Source organism: Pteropus alecto, unplaced genomic scaffold, assembly GCF_000325575.1.
Source record: "Pteropus alecto unplaced genomic scaffold, ASM32557v1 scaffold71, whole genome shotgun sequence".
NCBI classification, from domain to species: Eukaryota; Metazoa; Chordata; class Mammalia; order Chiroptera; family Pteropodidae; genus Pteropus; species Pteropus alecto.
In genome coordinates this window covers 12669027-12685422 of record NW_006433024.1, presented here as the reverse complement: position 1 = coordinate 12685422, position 16396 = coordinate 12669027, and the positions used below count along the sequence as shown (strand labels likewise).

At 35.8% G+C, this 16396-nt stretch overlaps 1 protein-coding gene and 1 pseudogene across 2 annotated transcripts in view; both read right to left on the bottom strand.

Annotated features, from left to right (window-relative positions):
* The window catches only part of CUNH11orf74 (chromosome unknown C11orf74 homolog), a 59285-nt gene that overhangs the window by 7367 nt on the left and 35522 nt on the right, over positions 1 to 16396 (bottom strand). For both annotated transcript variants that reach the window (XM_025044161.1, XM_006908041.3), the window contains 4 exons: positions 16196 to 16353; positions 14369 to 14440; positions 12895 to 12961; positions 651 to 796 (listed from right to left, as the gene is read on the bottom strand). In XM_025044161.1, the coding sequence (XP_024899929.1) occupies positions 651 to 796; positions 12895 to 12961; positions 14369 to 14440; positions 16196 to 16353 (443 nt within the window). The remainder of the gene's footprint in view (positions 1 to 650; positions 797 to 12894; positions 12962 to 14368; positions 14441 to 16195; positions 16354 to 16396) is intronic.
* On the bottom strand, positions 12242 to 12360 carry LOC112476666 (annotated as a pseudogene).

Genomic DNA, 16396 nt, shown 5'->3' with positions numbered 1-16396 from the left:
GCGCTGGGGAGAGGCTGCAAATACAGATGGAACTTTGCTGGCTCACCCATCACTCACGTCCAGTTGTGCGGCCCAGTTCCTAACAAGCCACTGACTGGCACTGGTACCGGTAGCAGCCTGTGGCCCAGGGTTTGGGGACCCCTGCCCTAAAGGAGAGTGAAATTTCAGTGACCCCTTAAAGATCCTCCACAGGGTGTTCCATGAGAAAAATAAACTTCTATCTCCTCCAGCCACTGAATTATTATTCATATTCTCTACTATAGCAGCCTGGTCTTACTTTAACTAATATAAGATGTTTATAGGACCTCAGAAACAATAATAAAAAGAAAAAAGGCCAGTTCACACTAAGAGAGATAAAAAAAATATCATCCTTTCTATGGTGCAGTCCCCAGGTAGCACTGTCCTATAGCATAGTGTACATCATGAGACAAAAACAATTTCCATATAAAAACATAATTGCTCTTTGTGTTTAAAAAGAAATACACACATTATAGAGAGATGGCAGTGAGAGGGACCCAGTTAAGCAACTTTCTAAATTTTCCCAAATCTGAGAAAAACACAAAAGCACACAGGCAGAGCAGCATCTCTCTGAAAGGACGAGTTATAAAACCAAGGCAGTTCTGAGACAGATTAAATCCCCTGTGGAGTACCTCTTCCCTTTGTTTGTCTGCTTCTTTCATCGTGGGCCTCGGCTTTACTCTAGGGGTAGGAGGCTGGGCCATGGAAGGAATGTAAGAGGGAACACCGATGCTTACGTCCTGCTCCACTTCTCCGGGCAGCAGCGGCGGCAGCAAATCTGTTGGATACAAAATATATTTTTTTGATCCTTTCATCGAGTTCACATTGACCTAAATCATCTAAAAGCCTATAATAGTCAAAAGAATAAAGCAGATATGCTCAAGTAAAGTAGGTCCCTTTCACAATGCCTGTCCTCATTTGGGAGCTTGACTCAAGGGATTCCCCTTCCTATAAAGTAGAAGTCCTAGGTGCAGTTATTTTTATCTTATTGTTGCAATGTTACATTCCATCCAAAAGGTCTGCGAGAAATATTGTTCGGGAGTGCCTTGATCATGCCTCTCATCCTCCAACCCAATTTCTACTTCTATAGAAAAATAAGGCAAGATGATGCTATTTTTGCCTCATTTCCCCATATTTTCCTGAGGGATGAAGAGAAAGAAAATGGAGTGCTGATTTCAACCTGTAATGATCTGGCAGTATTTCAAAAATACATATATTAAAAAACAATGACTCCAGAGGAAAGAACTTTAACTTTCAGAGAAAAACGAATTACTCTGTCATATTCAGAATACATGGTCTAATTTTCAACACTTGCAAACAACAACAATGTGTTTCTAGCTTGTTTAGCACAATTATAAAAATTCAATAATTTATCTTAGTTTTCTGATCGATCCATTATGAGTGGATGTCTTCCCTTACTTTTGCATGTGCGATGGAACATGGAAGCATCACAAACAACTGATGACCTCCCACAGCTTTCTTTAAGGAGGACAAAAAACAAATAGAAGCACAACAGTTTTCCTCCTCAGTCTAAGTTTTCAAAGGACCAGAGGGGCTGCTGGAGCCAGCCAATAACTTGCAGCTGGCTCAGGATGATGCTGCCTGCTACTCAATAAGGATCCTAATGAAGACACTTTGTTCTCAGTGGAAGTGATTAATTAACAACAGACATGCCTTGGTTGTTGCCAATGGCAGTATATCAGGAGATAATGGATCAGGTATAGACACTCAAAAACTGAAACATTTTTGGAATACAGTTCTCACCACTGCAGATATCACCTTCATGAAAAACATAATTACAAAATTCTTAAGACTCAATCCACAGAGAACATATACAGCCTAGAAACTGAACATGTGGGTGAAGAAGATAGTTCTGTGATGGTGAAGAAGATAGTTCTGTGATTAATTACTGAAACCTTAAAATATGAACTAATTTACTAGCGGAAATAAAAACAATAATAATCAACTCTTATGAGCTGACTTTTATAGCATTAACTCAGCTAATCCTCCCAACAGCTCTATTATTTCCTGTTTTATAGGCAATGAGCTCTAAGCACTGGGAGTAAATAAGGTGCCACAGCTAGAAAGTGACAAAGCTGGGCAGTGTGTCTTCAGAGCCCACACTCTTAGCCCACTACGTCACATTATAAACTTTTTTTAAGTAAATATTTTCATTACATACATTATTTAAATCTATCAGATTATACATCCAAACTCAGGACCAAGAAATGTCACTATAATAGCACAGTAGCATGCTTAGTCAGTGTTAAGTGCACTTAAACATTTTATACCCAGAGAATATTTTTAAACTCAGTAAAGTCAGTGGAAACATTGGCTTTCTAATATATTCCTGAGTTCAAAGCCAAACTCCCTCATCGAGCTCCCTGGTATAACTGCCTAGCACTGGTATAAGCCTTGTTTGGGGTCTGTGAACAACAAAGGCAAGAAGGGAAAGGTTCAAGCCTCTTAATGTAAAAACCAATATCTACCAGACCCATTGGCTGCCAGAGCAAACACCAGTTCAAGTGTGAGGTCAAAATCAATTCTGCTTTCAGAACTATTTAAAATCTGATTGACAACTTTCTACACTGAGGACGACTCTGCAATTCTTGTGCTAAACCTCCTCACCTTTCTAATATATTTCACAGAAGGTGGAATTTTCAACAAAAATTATTTCTTTTATAAAGATTCTATAGCCATGGGAACGATTCCTTCAAAACTAAGTATCCTCCAAACTTTCCTTGCCACGAGTTTCTTCGGTGTCAAAGCAAAATGTGCATCTATCGGTGCCTAATGCAGAATCTTATACACAGTAAATTCTCAGCAAATACTTGTAGATAGGAAATGAATTTCCTGCATCTCAACTTCAAGAAGCATCAAGAGTCTACCTACTAATAGAATATCACAGATGATATAAAATATGTATAGTCCTTACCCTCAAAAACTAAACGTTGGTACAGGGATAAGATTTTTCACACATAAAATCAATCAAAGAATAATCAAAACGAAAACGAACAGTCTTAACTCTAAAAAGGACAAATTTATAAAAGAGTAAAATATACAAACAAGAATGGTCTGGTAGAACATGTTATGAAGAAAGCTACCTTATCCTTTCGCTATTTTATAATCATGGGTGGGTTACTGATATATGAATATTCTCCCGGGGGGGAAATGATTGTATTCATTAATAGTGGGGAATGGAATTTCTGGAGTCTCTGTAAAACTTTCTAAAACTGAAATGCTTTAAGAAACTTAATCTGATCTTATTGATTGTTGTTTCTGTAACTACCCAAAGCCTTGTTTTCATCTTAACTAAATACCACCATCTTGGCTAATACAGACTGTAGTCAAGGCAGCTCTCAAAAATGAATCCTGATGTTGGATGGCAAGACTGGTTAAACACATTTCAGTCTCTTCTTTCTCAACTACATGATAAGAATTTCCAATATTTATAAAATATGTGTTCATGCCATTTGTCTTTCTGTATTTAGTCAATAATCAGCAAGTCAAAAGCTATAATCACATAATCAAATACAACATTAAAAAGTAAGCAATCTGACATCTGATAATTTAGACAAGAATAATATTTAATCTGCCTGACATATTTATAAAATTAACCAATCTGTTCCTTTATTGTCATGTAGCGATGGCCAAAATATTTTGAAATTTGGGGCATTCTCCAAGACCAAAAAGGATATAGATAAGAAAGCTTTAGTAATCCCGGCCTCTTCTGCACATAGTTCCAGCTATGACAGTCTATCTCAGTGGTTCTTATTCTTAAAACGTTTTGAAGACCTCAAGGAACTTTTGTTTTGTTTAAGGGAATAACATCTATCAATATTTACCATATTAGAAATTAAAACTGACAATTTTTCAAATATTTATTTATTAAATTCTTTAAAATACCATTTATAGTAAAATAAATATTTTACTAAAAAATCTATTTTCCCAAAACAAAGGAGATAGTGAGAAGCATTGTTCTACATTTAAATTTTTTTTCTGTCTGCCTTAATCAAAGAAAGCTGGATTCTATATTTGCTTCTGCATTTAAGTTTTGGAATATGCTATTTCATTTGAAATAAATGAAGAAAATCTAGTCTTGCACAGATATGTAATAGGAATAAACAGGGGTACTTTAATAGTCTTTTTATAAAATTGCAGATATTCTTCTTGGATGCTACACTAGATCTTGACAAATGACATAGTTTTAAAAAAATAGTTTCAATGTGCAATCTGAAACCATTTCAGTGAATTTTTCATATTGTTATGTTAAAATCCATTGGTCTATCTTACATGTTAAATGAATCTTTCTCCTATGCATAACTTCATAACATCATAAATTGGTCATTTGGAAAATACCGATACACTATTTTATACAGATCCTTCAAATGTTGACATATCTTATTATATAGTATAAAAATCACATTAGTTAACATCACCGATTTTATCAGAAAAGTCTTTAAATATTGGGGAGCTATCAAGTTCAGACTACTGAATATAAGTTTTCAAAAATCTGTTTCTCACTTGATCCATTGCCACTTTTATCACTGACAATGACTACCATCGGTTGTCTTGAAGGGACAGGCTCACTTCATTCATTTTTTTGAGAGCTATAATTTGTCATTCTTTCAAGCAAAAATGTCGATCCATGGAAGGAAGGAAGGAAGGAAGGAGGAAGGAAGGAAGGAAGGAAGGAAGGAAGGAAGGAAGGAAGGAAGGAAGGAAAAAAGAAAGAAAGGAAGAAAGGAAGAAAGGAAGAAAGGAAGAAAGGAAGAAAGGAAGAAAAGGAAGAAAAGGAAGAAAAAAGAAAGAAAGAAACAAACAAACAAACAAACAAACAAACTAGTTCAGCACACCACTCAACCACACGTGTTTTTCCATGAGACAACCATTGTATTTCAGTATGCAGTAGAAGTGCTTAATATATACTTCCTATTTCAGCACACAAAACATTAAAAAGAGATGTACTCAAGGATCACAATTTAATAAAATTAGGAATTTTTGCCACTTCAAGGACATTTTCAAAGGAAACTAGTATTTAAACTACAAATTCATGATAATGAAGATTACAAGGACTACTGGCATAGTTTGATGCCACTCCCTTGATTCACACTAAGTTACCAGCATCTTTACCCATCATTGCTTTGGTAACACTAGTACAAACACCAACATATTTGACTTATAGACCTTGGGGTTTCCCAAGGAGTTCCCAGACCACACCTGCAGAGGTCTGCTGGTCTAGCTAATATCAGCCCAACCCTTCCACCAAAAACACTAGAAAAGCTGGATAAATTACAAAATAGTTCAGACTACTGAATATAAGTTTTCAAAAATCTGCTTCTCAACTATTTAAAGACACTAGGGACTTTATTTCTGGGGCAGCCCAGGACTTGAGAGGCCAAGATTCCAAAGAGAAGGAAATTACTGAGAAGTGAGTATAAGAATCTAAGTCGCTTTTCAAATCATGGCATTTACCAATTTGTAAGCAGAGGCTGAGAAGCTGAGAAACTACGAAAAAAGAAGTTAAGAAGCTGAGAAGCTTAGCAGAACAACCAACAGATTCACAGAGCAGTGAACATAAAAATTAGAATCAAAGGCCTTCAAGAAGGAAGGGCTATGATTTACCTTGAAGGGCTATCCTCCAGAAACAAGCAGCCCTCATAAAGCCTAAAACCTGGTCCCAAATCAGCTCAATCCCAGATTGGATTAAGGTGATCTATTCCTACTCTAACTGCTAGTAAAATGTTGAAGAAATGCTTCTCTATAAGAACATAACATCATCCATGGCCTACACAAATTTTTATATACAATGTTCAGCGTTCAAACAAAAACTTCCAAATATACAAAGACGTTAGATCGAAAGGAGAAATTAATAATATAAATGGACCCACGGGACATCTCAGGTACTAGAATGAGACATGACTTTAAAATAACTGATTCATATGTTTCAAAAATACATTCCAAAAATGGAGAATTTCAGCAGAACTAAAATCTATAAAAATAGATATTCAAAATCTCTTTTAAGAACTATAATAACTAAAATATTGAGTGATTTATCAGCAGACTGGATACAATTCAAGAAAGGATTATTGGAATAGAATACAGCTGGTAGAAGACACTCCAACTGAAGCAAGAAAGGAAATAAAAAAGGATAGAAAATGCACAGGTAATATGTGAAGAGATAACAGCTGAGAATTCCCCAACACCAGAACCTCTACAAGCCCCAAACAAAATAAATACAAATAAAAGAATACCAAGGCACAGTGGAATTACTGAAAAACACCACACACAAAAAAATCATAAAAGCAGCCAAATGAGGGGAAAAAAACGTATTGTCTTCAAAGGAACAACAATCAAATTGACATCTGGTTTTTCAACACTTTTCAGTTTAATTAAGACCAGAAAAGAATAGAATGACATCTTTAAAATGCTGAAAGAAAAAAATAACAATCCTAGCAATCTCTACCCAGACAAAAAAAATAGGTGGATACAATAACACTTGATAAGTTCAAAATAGGCAAGAATAAAAGAACATAAAACTGGCAGGACAAGTAGGAAACAAAATAGTAAGATAATAGGTTTAAAGACAAATATATCAGAAACTACATTAAATGTAAATGGACTAAATATTCCAATTTAAAGACAACGTTTTAGAATATATATGTATACATATGTATATGTATATAAATGCATATGTATAAACGATATGCCATTTTCAAGAGACACATAACTAAAACCTACTTTGAGAAAAAAAAAAACTTCAGGATAAATAAAAGTGGAAATACAAAAGAATAAAGATAACTGCTATCCAAAGAGAATGTGGAGAAGATCAGGGAAGACTTACTTCATAGATGAGGTTGGCATCTGACAACAATCATAAATCAGATCCCTCTACCTCCAAGTATAGAAATAAAAGAAAAATAAACGCAGGAGTCAGAAAGATGGGGATCAAAATATAAACTTTATAACTGATGGAGCTGAATTTAAAAATGGAGCTTGTCAGCAACACAATTGGGCTTCTCATTTGTCAAGCTTTCCTTCCAAGTCTAGATCTTGGGCTATGCCACCTGAGAAAAATTCTACATAGCTAACAGATATCCAGTCAGGTATAAAGAGAATTACTTCACATCCGTGGAGCCCTTAGAGTAGAGACATGGAGTGTACTATCTCCAGACTTCTGTCTAGAGATAGTTCTGAGCCTCAACTGCACATTAAAATCTACCTGGGAGCTTTAAAAATTGCTGATGCCCAGACACACATCAGACCACTGAAAAAGAATCGCTAGGTATTGGTGTTTTTTTTTAAAGCTCCTCAAGTGAGTCTAATGTGTCTCAAATGTTAAAAACTAGTGCATAAGGCAGTCCTGGGCCTCATCTAAAGTGTGTCCATCATAAGAAAAGTGGCACAAACACAAAAGAGAGGACGTGTACCTTCCCAACAGCATGAACTCAAAAGAAGAAATAAAGGGACTGATTCATAAACACATACTTTCTTTTCCCAGTCTCTCCAATTAGATAAAATCTTCCTTTTTCCCTCTGGAGAAATAGGCAGAGGAACTGTAACAGGGCAGAATTGTCTTCCTGATTCCGTTCTCTTCTCAGGAATGGAGGTAAGTTCCCTCCTGTAACCATGAGGCCTGGGAAGCCAGTTTGCCCTTGTGGATGACATGGTTTTCAAGCTGGACCTTAATTGATGGTTGGTTAAGTTTGCACATATAAAAATTGGAGAAATAGGGATAAAGGAACATTTTGAAGCAAGGATTTTTCCCTGTCAGTGTTTCTAGTGATCTTCTAAGCAATGAAAGAATAATTTTTAACAGTTTTATGAGAAATAAATGAAATGCCTAAATTATAAGTTGACTGAAATATGCCATCTCCTAGCTCTGGACCTTTCTACATGCTGTTCTTTATGCTGTTCCTATACTCTCCTACCCAACACTCAGCCTCACTCTGCCTCCCTCATCTAGTTAAAGGTTATTCATCCTTTAAATCTCAAGCTCTCAAAGAGTTTTCTCTTATCCCACAGGCAAATTTAAATTCCCCTGCCATATGTATGTTCTCATGAAGTCTAGAACAATTTGTAAACATGTTTTTGTGATTATCTGGTTAATGTTTGATTCTTCCAATAAACTATGAATTCCATGAAAACAGGAATCAGATCTATTTTATTCTTCATTATATTCCAGGCACCCATCACAGTTATTAGATATTTGTTGAATAAGAGTCCTAGGTCATTCACAGCCTACATAAAGCTGCTGAAAGTTAAGAAAATAATTTTTTTATTAAATTTATTGGGGTGACATTGGTTAATAAGTGTCAACTCTACAATATTATATCATCTGTATATTGCATTGTGTGCTGATCACCATATATTTGACCCCCTTTACCCTCTTTGACCTCTGCCCATTCCTCTTCCCCTCTAGTAACCACCATTCTGTTGTCTGTGTCAGCGAGTTTTTGTTTGTTTTGTTTTGTTCATTCATCTGTTGTTTTGTTTTATATCCCACATAGGAGTTAAATCATATGATTCTTGTTCTTTTCCATCAGACTTATTTTGCTCAGCATGATGCTCTAAAGATCCAGCTATGTTATCAAAAATGGCAGTATTTCATCTTTTCTTATGGCTGGGTAATATTCCATTGTGTATATGCACCACATCTTTATCTACTGAAGGGCACTTCGGTTGTTTCCATGTCTTAGCCACCATGAATAATGCTGCAATGAATATTGGGGAGCATATATCTTTATGAATAAACATTTTCAAATTTGGGGGGTAGATACCCAGAAGAGGGATTGCAGGGTCATATGGTAATTCTATTCTTAATTTATTGAGGAACCTCCATAGTGGCTGTACCAATTTACATTCCCACCGCAGTGCATGAGGGTTCCTTTTTCTCCAGATTCTCTCTGACACTTGTTATTTCTAGTCTTGTTGATGAAAGCCATTCTAACAGGTGTGAGGTAGTACCTCACTGTGGTTTTGATTTACATTTCCCTTATAGCTAGTGAAGTTGAGCATCTTTTCATATATCTGTTAGCCATTTGTATGTCTTCTTGGGAAAGTGTTAAGATCCTCTGCCCACTTTTTAGTTGGATTGTTTGTTGCTCTTTGTTGAGTTGTATTCATTCTTTATATATTTTGGATAATAACCCGGAGGTATCATATGCAAATATCTTTTTCCATTCAATTGGTTGTCTTTTGTTTTGTTGATGGTGTCTTTTGCTGTGCAAAAGCTTTTTAGTTTGATATAATCCCATTCATTTATTTTTGCTTTTACTTCTCTTGACTTTGGGGTCAAATTCATAAAATCTTCTCTAAGGCCAAGGTCCATAAGTTTATGTTTTCTTCTATGTATTTAATTATTTCAGGTCTTCGATTTGTTTTTGAGTTAATTTTTGTGTAAGTGTCAAGTAGCAGTCTAGTTTCATTCTTTTGCATATGACTTTCCAATTTTCCCAGCACCATTTTTTGAAGAGGCTTTCCTTTCTCCATTGTATATTTTTAGCTCCTTTGTTGAAACTTAGTTGCTTACCTAAATGCGAGTTTATTTCTGAGCTTTCAGTTCTGGCCTATTGGTCTTGTGTCTGTTTTTCTGCCAATACCATATAGTTTTGAAATTGTAGCTTTGTAGTATAATTAGAAGTCAGGGAGTGTGATACTTGTTCTTTTTTCTCAGGATTGCTTTGGCTATTAGGGGTATTTTATGGTTCTATACAAATTTGATGATTTTTTGTTTTATTTCTTTGAGAAATGCCATTGGGATTTTGATAGGGATTATATTAAATCTATATATTGCTTTGGGTAATATGGCCATTTTAATTATGTTGATTCTTCCAGTCCATGAACATGAAATATCTTTCCAGATTTTTGTGTCTTCTTCAATTTTGGAAATAATTATTTAAAAAAGAAAATGGTAACCAATACCTTCATTAGAATTGAGAGCACTGAAGAACTTCAAAATGAAAATCAAATAAGGCTGCCAATCTCTGAGCAGGAATCAGCTGCCCCTTCTCACTCAACGCAATCAACCACAGGGTAATTACACACACTGGCCAAGAGACTTGTCTAAGACTATACTTCTGAGAACTGGAGACCTCAAAAAGTCTCTTCAGGCAACTGTACTCAGCCAGAGAACAGGCTGAGCCAATTGAGGGGAAAAATAAATAAATATGACCAAAAGATTCTTCCTACTCTGATGGCCTCAGTATAACAACTAATATCTATTCCAAATAATAATTTTGCTGGATAACAGTCAGGTTAATTAACTTATATCAAATTCAAAGGAGGAAAAAGTGGTTAACTTGATGTCAGATAAACACAAAGCCCCAAATTTATGGCAAATATTAGCCTCAGACAACTGCTCGATACCACCGCACTGAGTTGGTTCCTCTGAAAAACTGGGTCCACGTGGGCAGCCAAAATGAAAAATCAAATATTGGAAAAGAATCATGCTCCTGAATTTTGGAGAATATTTATGAAAGCAAATAAGGTGAGCAAATGAAGTCAATGGTAGAAAAACAATGCCCAACTCACTCCCTCGTTGCCCAAGGCAACTGTTGCTTAAACAATAACAACAGAATCTAATCAGTAAACCTCTCAGTTGCCAAAATCAAACAAGCAACTTGCCTATTTAAAATGTCACATTTCCCATCTGATGTAAATATTTGCCTTCTGCTCACATTCCTGAAGTGTAATACAAATTAGGCCCAAACTAAAATTCACCTTGGCACAAACTATTTTATTTATCTTTTTCCTTTCAAATGACCCAGACGGTGCATTTTGAAGATTGTGAAGCCCCGGTGGTGTTTTCGGTGACTGGAATAGATCATTGAAGCCAGCGTTGCTTTTCAGCCGAGGCTTTTCACACGATTTTACACTTGGGAAGGTCTTGACCTGCTCATTCAAGTCCACTGAGACTTGATTCGGGCCTCAGTAACCTTTTATACACAAATGCAAGACTACCTGTTATTTGATTTCTGGAAAAATCATACTAGTGAGATGTTTTTAAGCAATATTTTAAACTAAAGTAACAAATCTGATTTTAAAAAGCATTAAAAACATAACTTGAAAAATGTTTAAAGAAAAGAATATGAAAATAATGAAAAAGGTAAAAAGGCTAATTTAAGAGATTGATATAACCAAAATCATATTCATTGGCTAAGTAGGTTTACGTCAATATACAGATCTTCTCATTACTGGCAGGAAGCAAGAAATTTAAACTATCAAAAAAAAAAATGCCTAACCTGTGCACTTCTGTGCCCTCCTATAAAATTAATTTTATATTGTAAATGTACTACATGCAAACTAAAACCATTCATCTCTAAGGATCATCCACAGATAAACTTTATCAGAATCCCCTAGGGTAGTGTAAAAACACAGATCACTAGAGGCCAGCAAAGTCTTTCTAAATTAGACTCTCTTGGGAACAGGACCTAGGCATCTGCATTTTTAACAAGCTTCTCCTTCTCAAATCACCCAAAACCCAAACACAGAGCTTGCTCTACAAACTCGGCTTCTGGCTAAGTCCTTAGCTATCCTTTATAATCCAAACAGAGCTCCTAAACTCCTCTTTTACAGAAATTCAGAGCTGCCTAGGGTGTGTAAGTTAAGAAAACCTCTCCCTGGACTACGTGAATCCTTTAGATCTCTGATCTCACTTGAACCGAGTAAGTAAGCAAAACAATCTGCACAAGTCTACTGGTTAACAGAGTGCTTAAGAAAGAAACCCCTCAGTAGAGTACTGTGATGTTCAAGCAACCAGAGAAGCCAGAGCAGGGCCTTATACAACCAATTTACAGAGAATCGCCATCCCGAAACCAACTACACCGTCACTTTAACTACCGTCTTATTACAAATAAGCCCCCCATCCAATGATAATGACAATACTTAAATGCCAACCACCAAACCCCCATGGAAACTGCCCCTTCCCTAACATTCAACATTGACTTTGAGATATTCTTGCATATTTAATTAAGAATGAGAGTTTTCAAAGCAAATAACTCTAATTTTGAACATATTTCAAAGGCACTTTGACCAAAAAAAAAGGATACCTATGCTTACACAGAAATGTTAACCAGGAAAAGTAAAAGACTTCATCTACATAAACATCGATGAACTAGCATTAAGCCTCTTCCGGCCCAGCCCAGGTGGGAAAATGCTCCAGAAGAAATATTTACAATATATCTTTAGTCTTATTTTTTCAATTATTTATTATTATTATTTATGCCTACAGTACCTGGTCGTCCTAGGTGGTCTCCCATCCAAGTACTAACCAGGCCCAACCCTACCTAGCTTCCAAGATCAGACAGAACTGGGCTTGTTTAGGGTGGCATGGCCGTAGACCATGGACCATGGCTCCACTGGGGTGCGAACCCAGGACTTTCTGCATGTAAAGCAGAAGTGCTAACCGCTACGCTATGGAACCATGTCCATCTTTAGTCTTAAATGTTTGGTTTACATATTTAATAAATATGTTATAAAAGCAACAATTTGGATTTTATTGTATGATCAATTCTGATATTTTTATGATTTTTATGATCAAATGATGTTTTACGTATCACTCAAAAATAATCTCAATTTACAACATGGCGCTTCTAAGAAATAAAAGTTTGACTTAAATGACTTTACTTAAGACAATTATCCAAAAATCAATCATACAGCAAATTGGTGGGGGCAGGGAGATCTTTATTCCATTTAAGACGTAACACTTCACAACTTTCTCTGTTACTGAAAAAGAACAGGACTCCAGTTTTCTCTATCTCAGGAAAGAAGGAGGTAGGATTGTCAAAAAAAAGACAAAAAGGAAAGTAGGCTAAAGTCTCATTGGTAGCTTCTAAAAAGAGGTTAAGCAGTACAGAGAGGAAACAGAAGTCATACCCTTGCTCATTTGGAGCTTAATCTCTTCATCCACGTCCAAATCTTCTATTTCTAGGAAATTGTCTACCTAGAAAGAGATTAACATCATTTTTATGCTTATTAGACAGAAAGAAAAAATACAATTAAGAATCAATGCATCCATTTCCACAAAATTCAAGTGAGCAACTGAATCCAATTTTCTCGCTAACTTTCGAGTACCAGCTAATGGTCTTTGTGTTCACTTTGCTTTACCAGAGAAATCTGAAAGAAGCAGTAAATTTGGAAGTTGGCCTGGATTTTGTAGGTACCAAAGTAAGATCTCTACACTGAAAGGGAAGAAACTATTTGGGGAGTTTTTGAAAAGAGACTTTGTTCCAGATTACATCTCAAGAGAGACACCACCACCAAGACAGTCCAATGTTGTTTTATTGCTTTTGTTTATTGCTCATGATGGTGGGGGGTCTGGCTATTATTATAGCAGTAGGCTTTTCACTCTGAAAAGCCAGAGAGAAAAAACTAAAGAAGTAAGAGAGAAAGATTCATTCAAAACAAAATCTTCCTGCCTCAGGTAAATCACAAGAGAGGTGAGCAGGCCAAAAAAATCAAGTGTTCTCTCTTTCGAGCAAATAAAACTGGAAATTACTTAAAAGGTAAAAAGCAGAGCAAATGACCTTTACAGATACAAGAGCAACATTTCAATGAAAAACTATTCCGCGTGGGAACAGATACAAGAGCAATATTTCAATGAAAAACTATTCCGCGCGGGACACTGTTTTCTACTGCAAGCTGACAATGAGACATTTTAGATGAACAAAATGGTAACATTTCAGACACAAATTAATTCATCTCAGGTGAATATCAAAGACTGTAAATAAGAAAATGATTTTACCACTGGCTCTAAGGAGATCTAGTAAAGGCATAATGTCAAAATGCCTTTTATGCTTATGACCTAAAACATGTGCATAACAAAATACCTTAAAATTGCAAATTTAGACCTCATAATTGGAATTCAAAAGACAAGCTGAGTCTCTCTTCCTTCAGCTCTATTTGCCAGACCCTGTCTCTTACATAGGAATTAAAAATGGCAGCTTCCATGGCTTGTAAGTACATAACTGCAGTTATTTCTTAACATCCAAGTGACAGCAAAAATTTATCTTTCATAAGCTGGTTTCAGTACTAAAATATGAGAATCTGTTATATTGTCATTTCTCTTAATGGTATATGCTAATGGAGACTACAGTCATGTTTCTCTATCAAAGTATCTCATCAATTTATTAAGCTTCAAGGAAAAAAGATGCAGAACCCAGCCAACTATGGATGGTTTAAGATGCTCAAACACCAACTTAAAAAAAAGTATGAGGACAAAATCTGCTGAATTCTCCAACTTGTATGAGAGAGCCAATAAGTCCTATGGTTTTTTGTTTTTAGGTTTTTAGGTTTTGTTTTTGTTTTTGTTTTTTGTTTTGCCATGGAAAAAAAATTACTCATGCCTTACCTTTACCTTTCCTGCCCAATTCAGATCACCTTGCAAGGAACTGCCAACTTTTTCGCCTTCATCTATCATTATCTGAAAAAAACAATGAGGACATATTGAGGAGAAAATGAAACAACCAAAAATAAAGGAGCCAATCGATCTTGTAGCCTTTCAGATGGTAAAACTCTCCTTTCAGTTTTTGTGGATTAGCTATACATGATGAACCAGATTCACTGAATCATAGCAGAGGTCGCGGATAGGTTTCCAGAAGTCGACTTCCACTTCTGTCCTCTAAGTTCATCCACAGTGTAGCCTAACTAGATTATTTAACCTCAGGTTTTTCATGTGTAAAATCAAAACTCCCCACTTCATTACCGTACCTCCTATCCCATCTCAATGAATCTTTTAATGTAGGGAGGAAGCAAGAGAACTAAATGTTAAATCAAGCTATATTCCGAGACTGCAATATGCTGGTCAGCCCTAGAGCCAAACCACATGGAAACCTGCAGAAGAAAGGAAGATTCTGCTGAGATTGCTAACAAACCATTTCCCCATACTGTGCAGGGAAAACAGAGTCTTTAAATCACACCTTACACAAAATAAAATCGTTCATTCCCTATGGCAAAAATCTTGGGGAACTCATGGATCAAAGGCTGGGAATTGCTGGCAGGCCTTTCACGCTACATATTCTTACCTTTTCACGCTATATACTTATTTTTTCTCACTGTATACCCATATCGAAGGAAATGGGTAACAAAGTCTTTAAACTGTAAGTCACAGAAACTAAGAATGATATATAAATTGGATTTCCTGACACTCGGGGCTTTGATTCTTGCCTTTGCTTTTTCCCTTCTCTAATAAACTTTCCTTTTGACTCTAACTTTGGTCGGCATCCGGATTCTTTCTTGTGCTCAAAGAACCCTCTCTTAGTGCTGGCCCACTCAGGGGAAACTCATCTTGTCCTGCATCACTTTTAAGGACAAATCTGAGAATGCTAATACAACCTTTTCAAGTTGTTAGAAAACAATGCCATTGAACAATTCTTTACTTCTCACATGTTGGTCAAAGACTCAATAGATAATACAATTCCAATTGCTAAAGATTGTCAATAGATAGTGATTCTTCTAGAGAAAAAAGTTCTTATCCTACAAGGATCTCTATATATATAGGCTCTGCGATATATAAACACATTTCTAATATAAAGATTTTTGTTCTCCTCTATAAAACCACGATCCCAAATACAATTCTGTCCACAATCACAGGGAAGACATGATAAAGCAGAAACCAGAAATTCAAATGGCTTGAAATGTAAAACAGTTTCCATTTGCATTTTTTGATAGTTCACCATAGCTAAGGAGAATCTGACTACAGTCTATTAAGTCTTGAAGATTAGGGAGAGAGCATACAATGCTTATTAACTAAATCTTAGGGGAAAAAAATAACAGCTTCTACTGTTATTCAAAACAGATGAATCCACAACAGGGAAAAGAAACTCTCATTTTAAACAGAGAAATTTAAAAGGAACTCTTTTGTCCCAAATAGAGGACAAGTTGAAAAAATAAATAATTTCAAGAAGAATCTGTGGGTGGCAGATTCTTAAGAAGTTTTTAATAAATATCAGGGATAACTAAGTTGCCATCATAAATGTTAGCTGCTGAAATCATGAAATGTAATAATGATTTTCAATAAAGTATCCCAACAGCACTCTTTATAGAATTTGGAGTCTGAGTTATTGATCCAATAACTGTCCAAAGTTTCTTTTGTTCTTATGGACTCCTTTTTTTTTTTTCAATTCATGAAGAATGTTTTTTCTCTCAGATTGTTCATTTAAGTGTGCTGTGGTATTACCTGCTCCTCTTCTGAACATTGTGATGCAGTACGAAGAAAGACGGCTTGATTTCTAAGATGGTGATCATTTGGTTCATTTTTGTGAGTAAACTGAATTGAAGAAAATATGTTTTCTGAAGACCTGAATCCGAATGCTCCTCTTTTCGTCACATTATCCTCTGAAATGATAAGTTACATAATATCAGAAACCATCCACCTCAC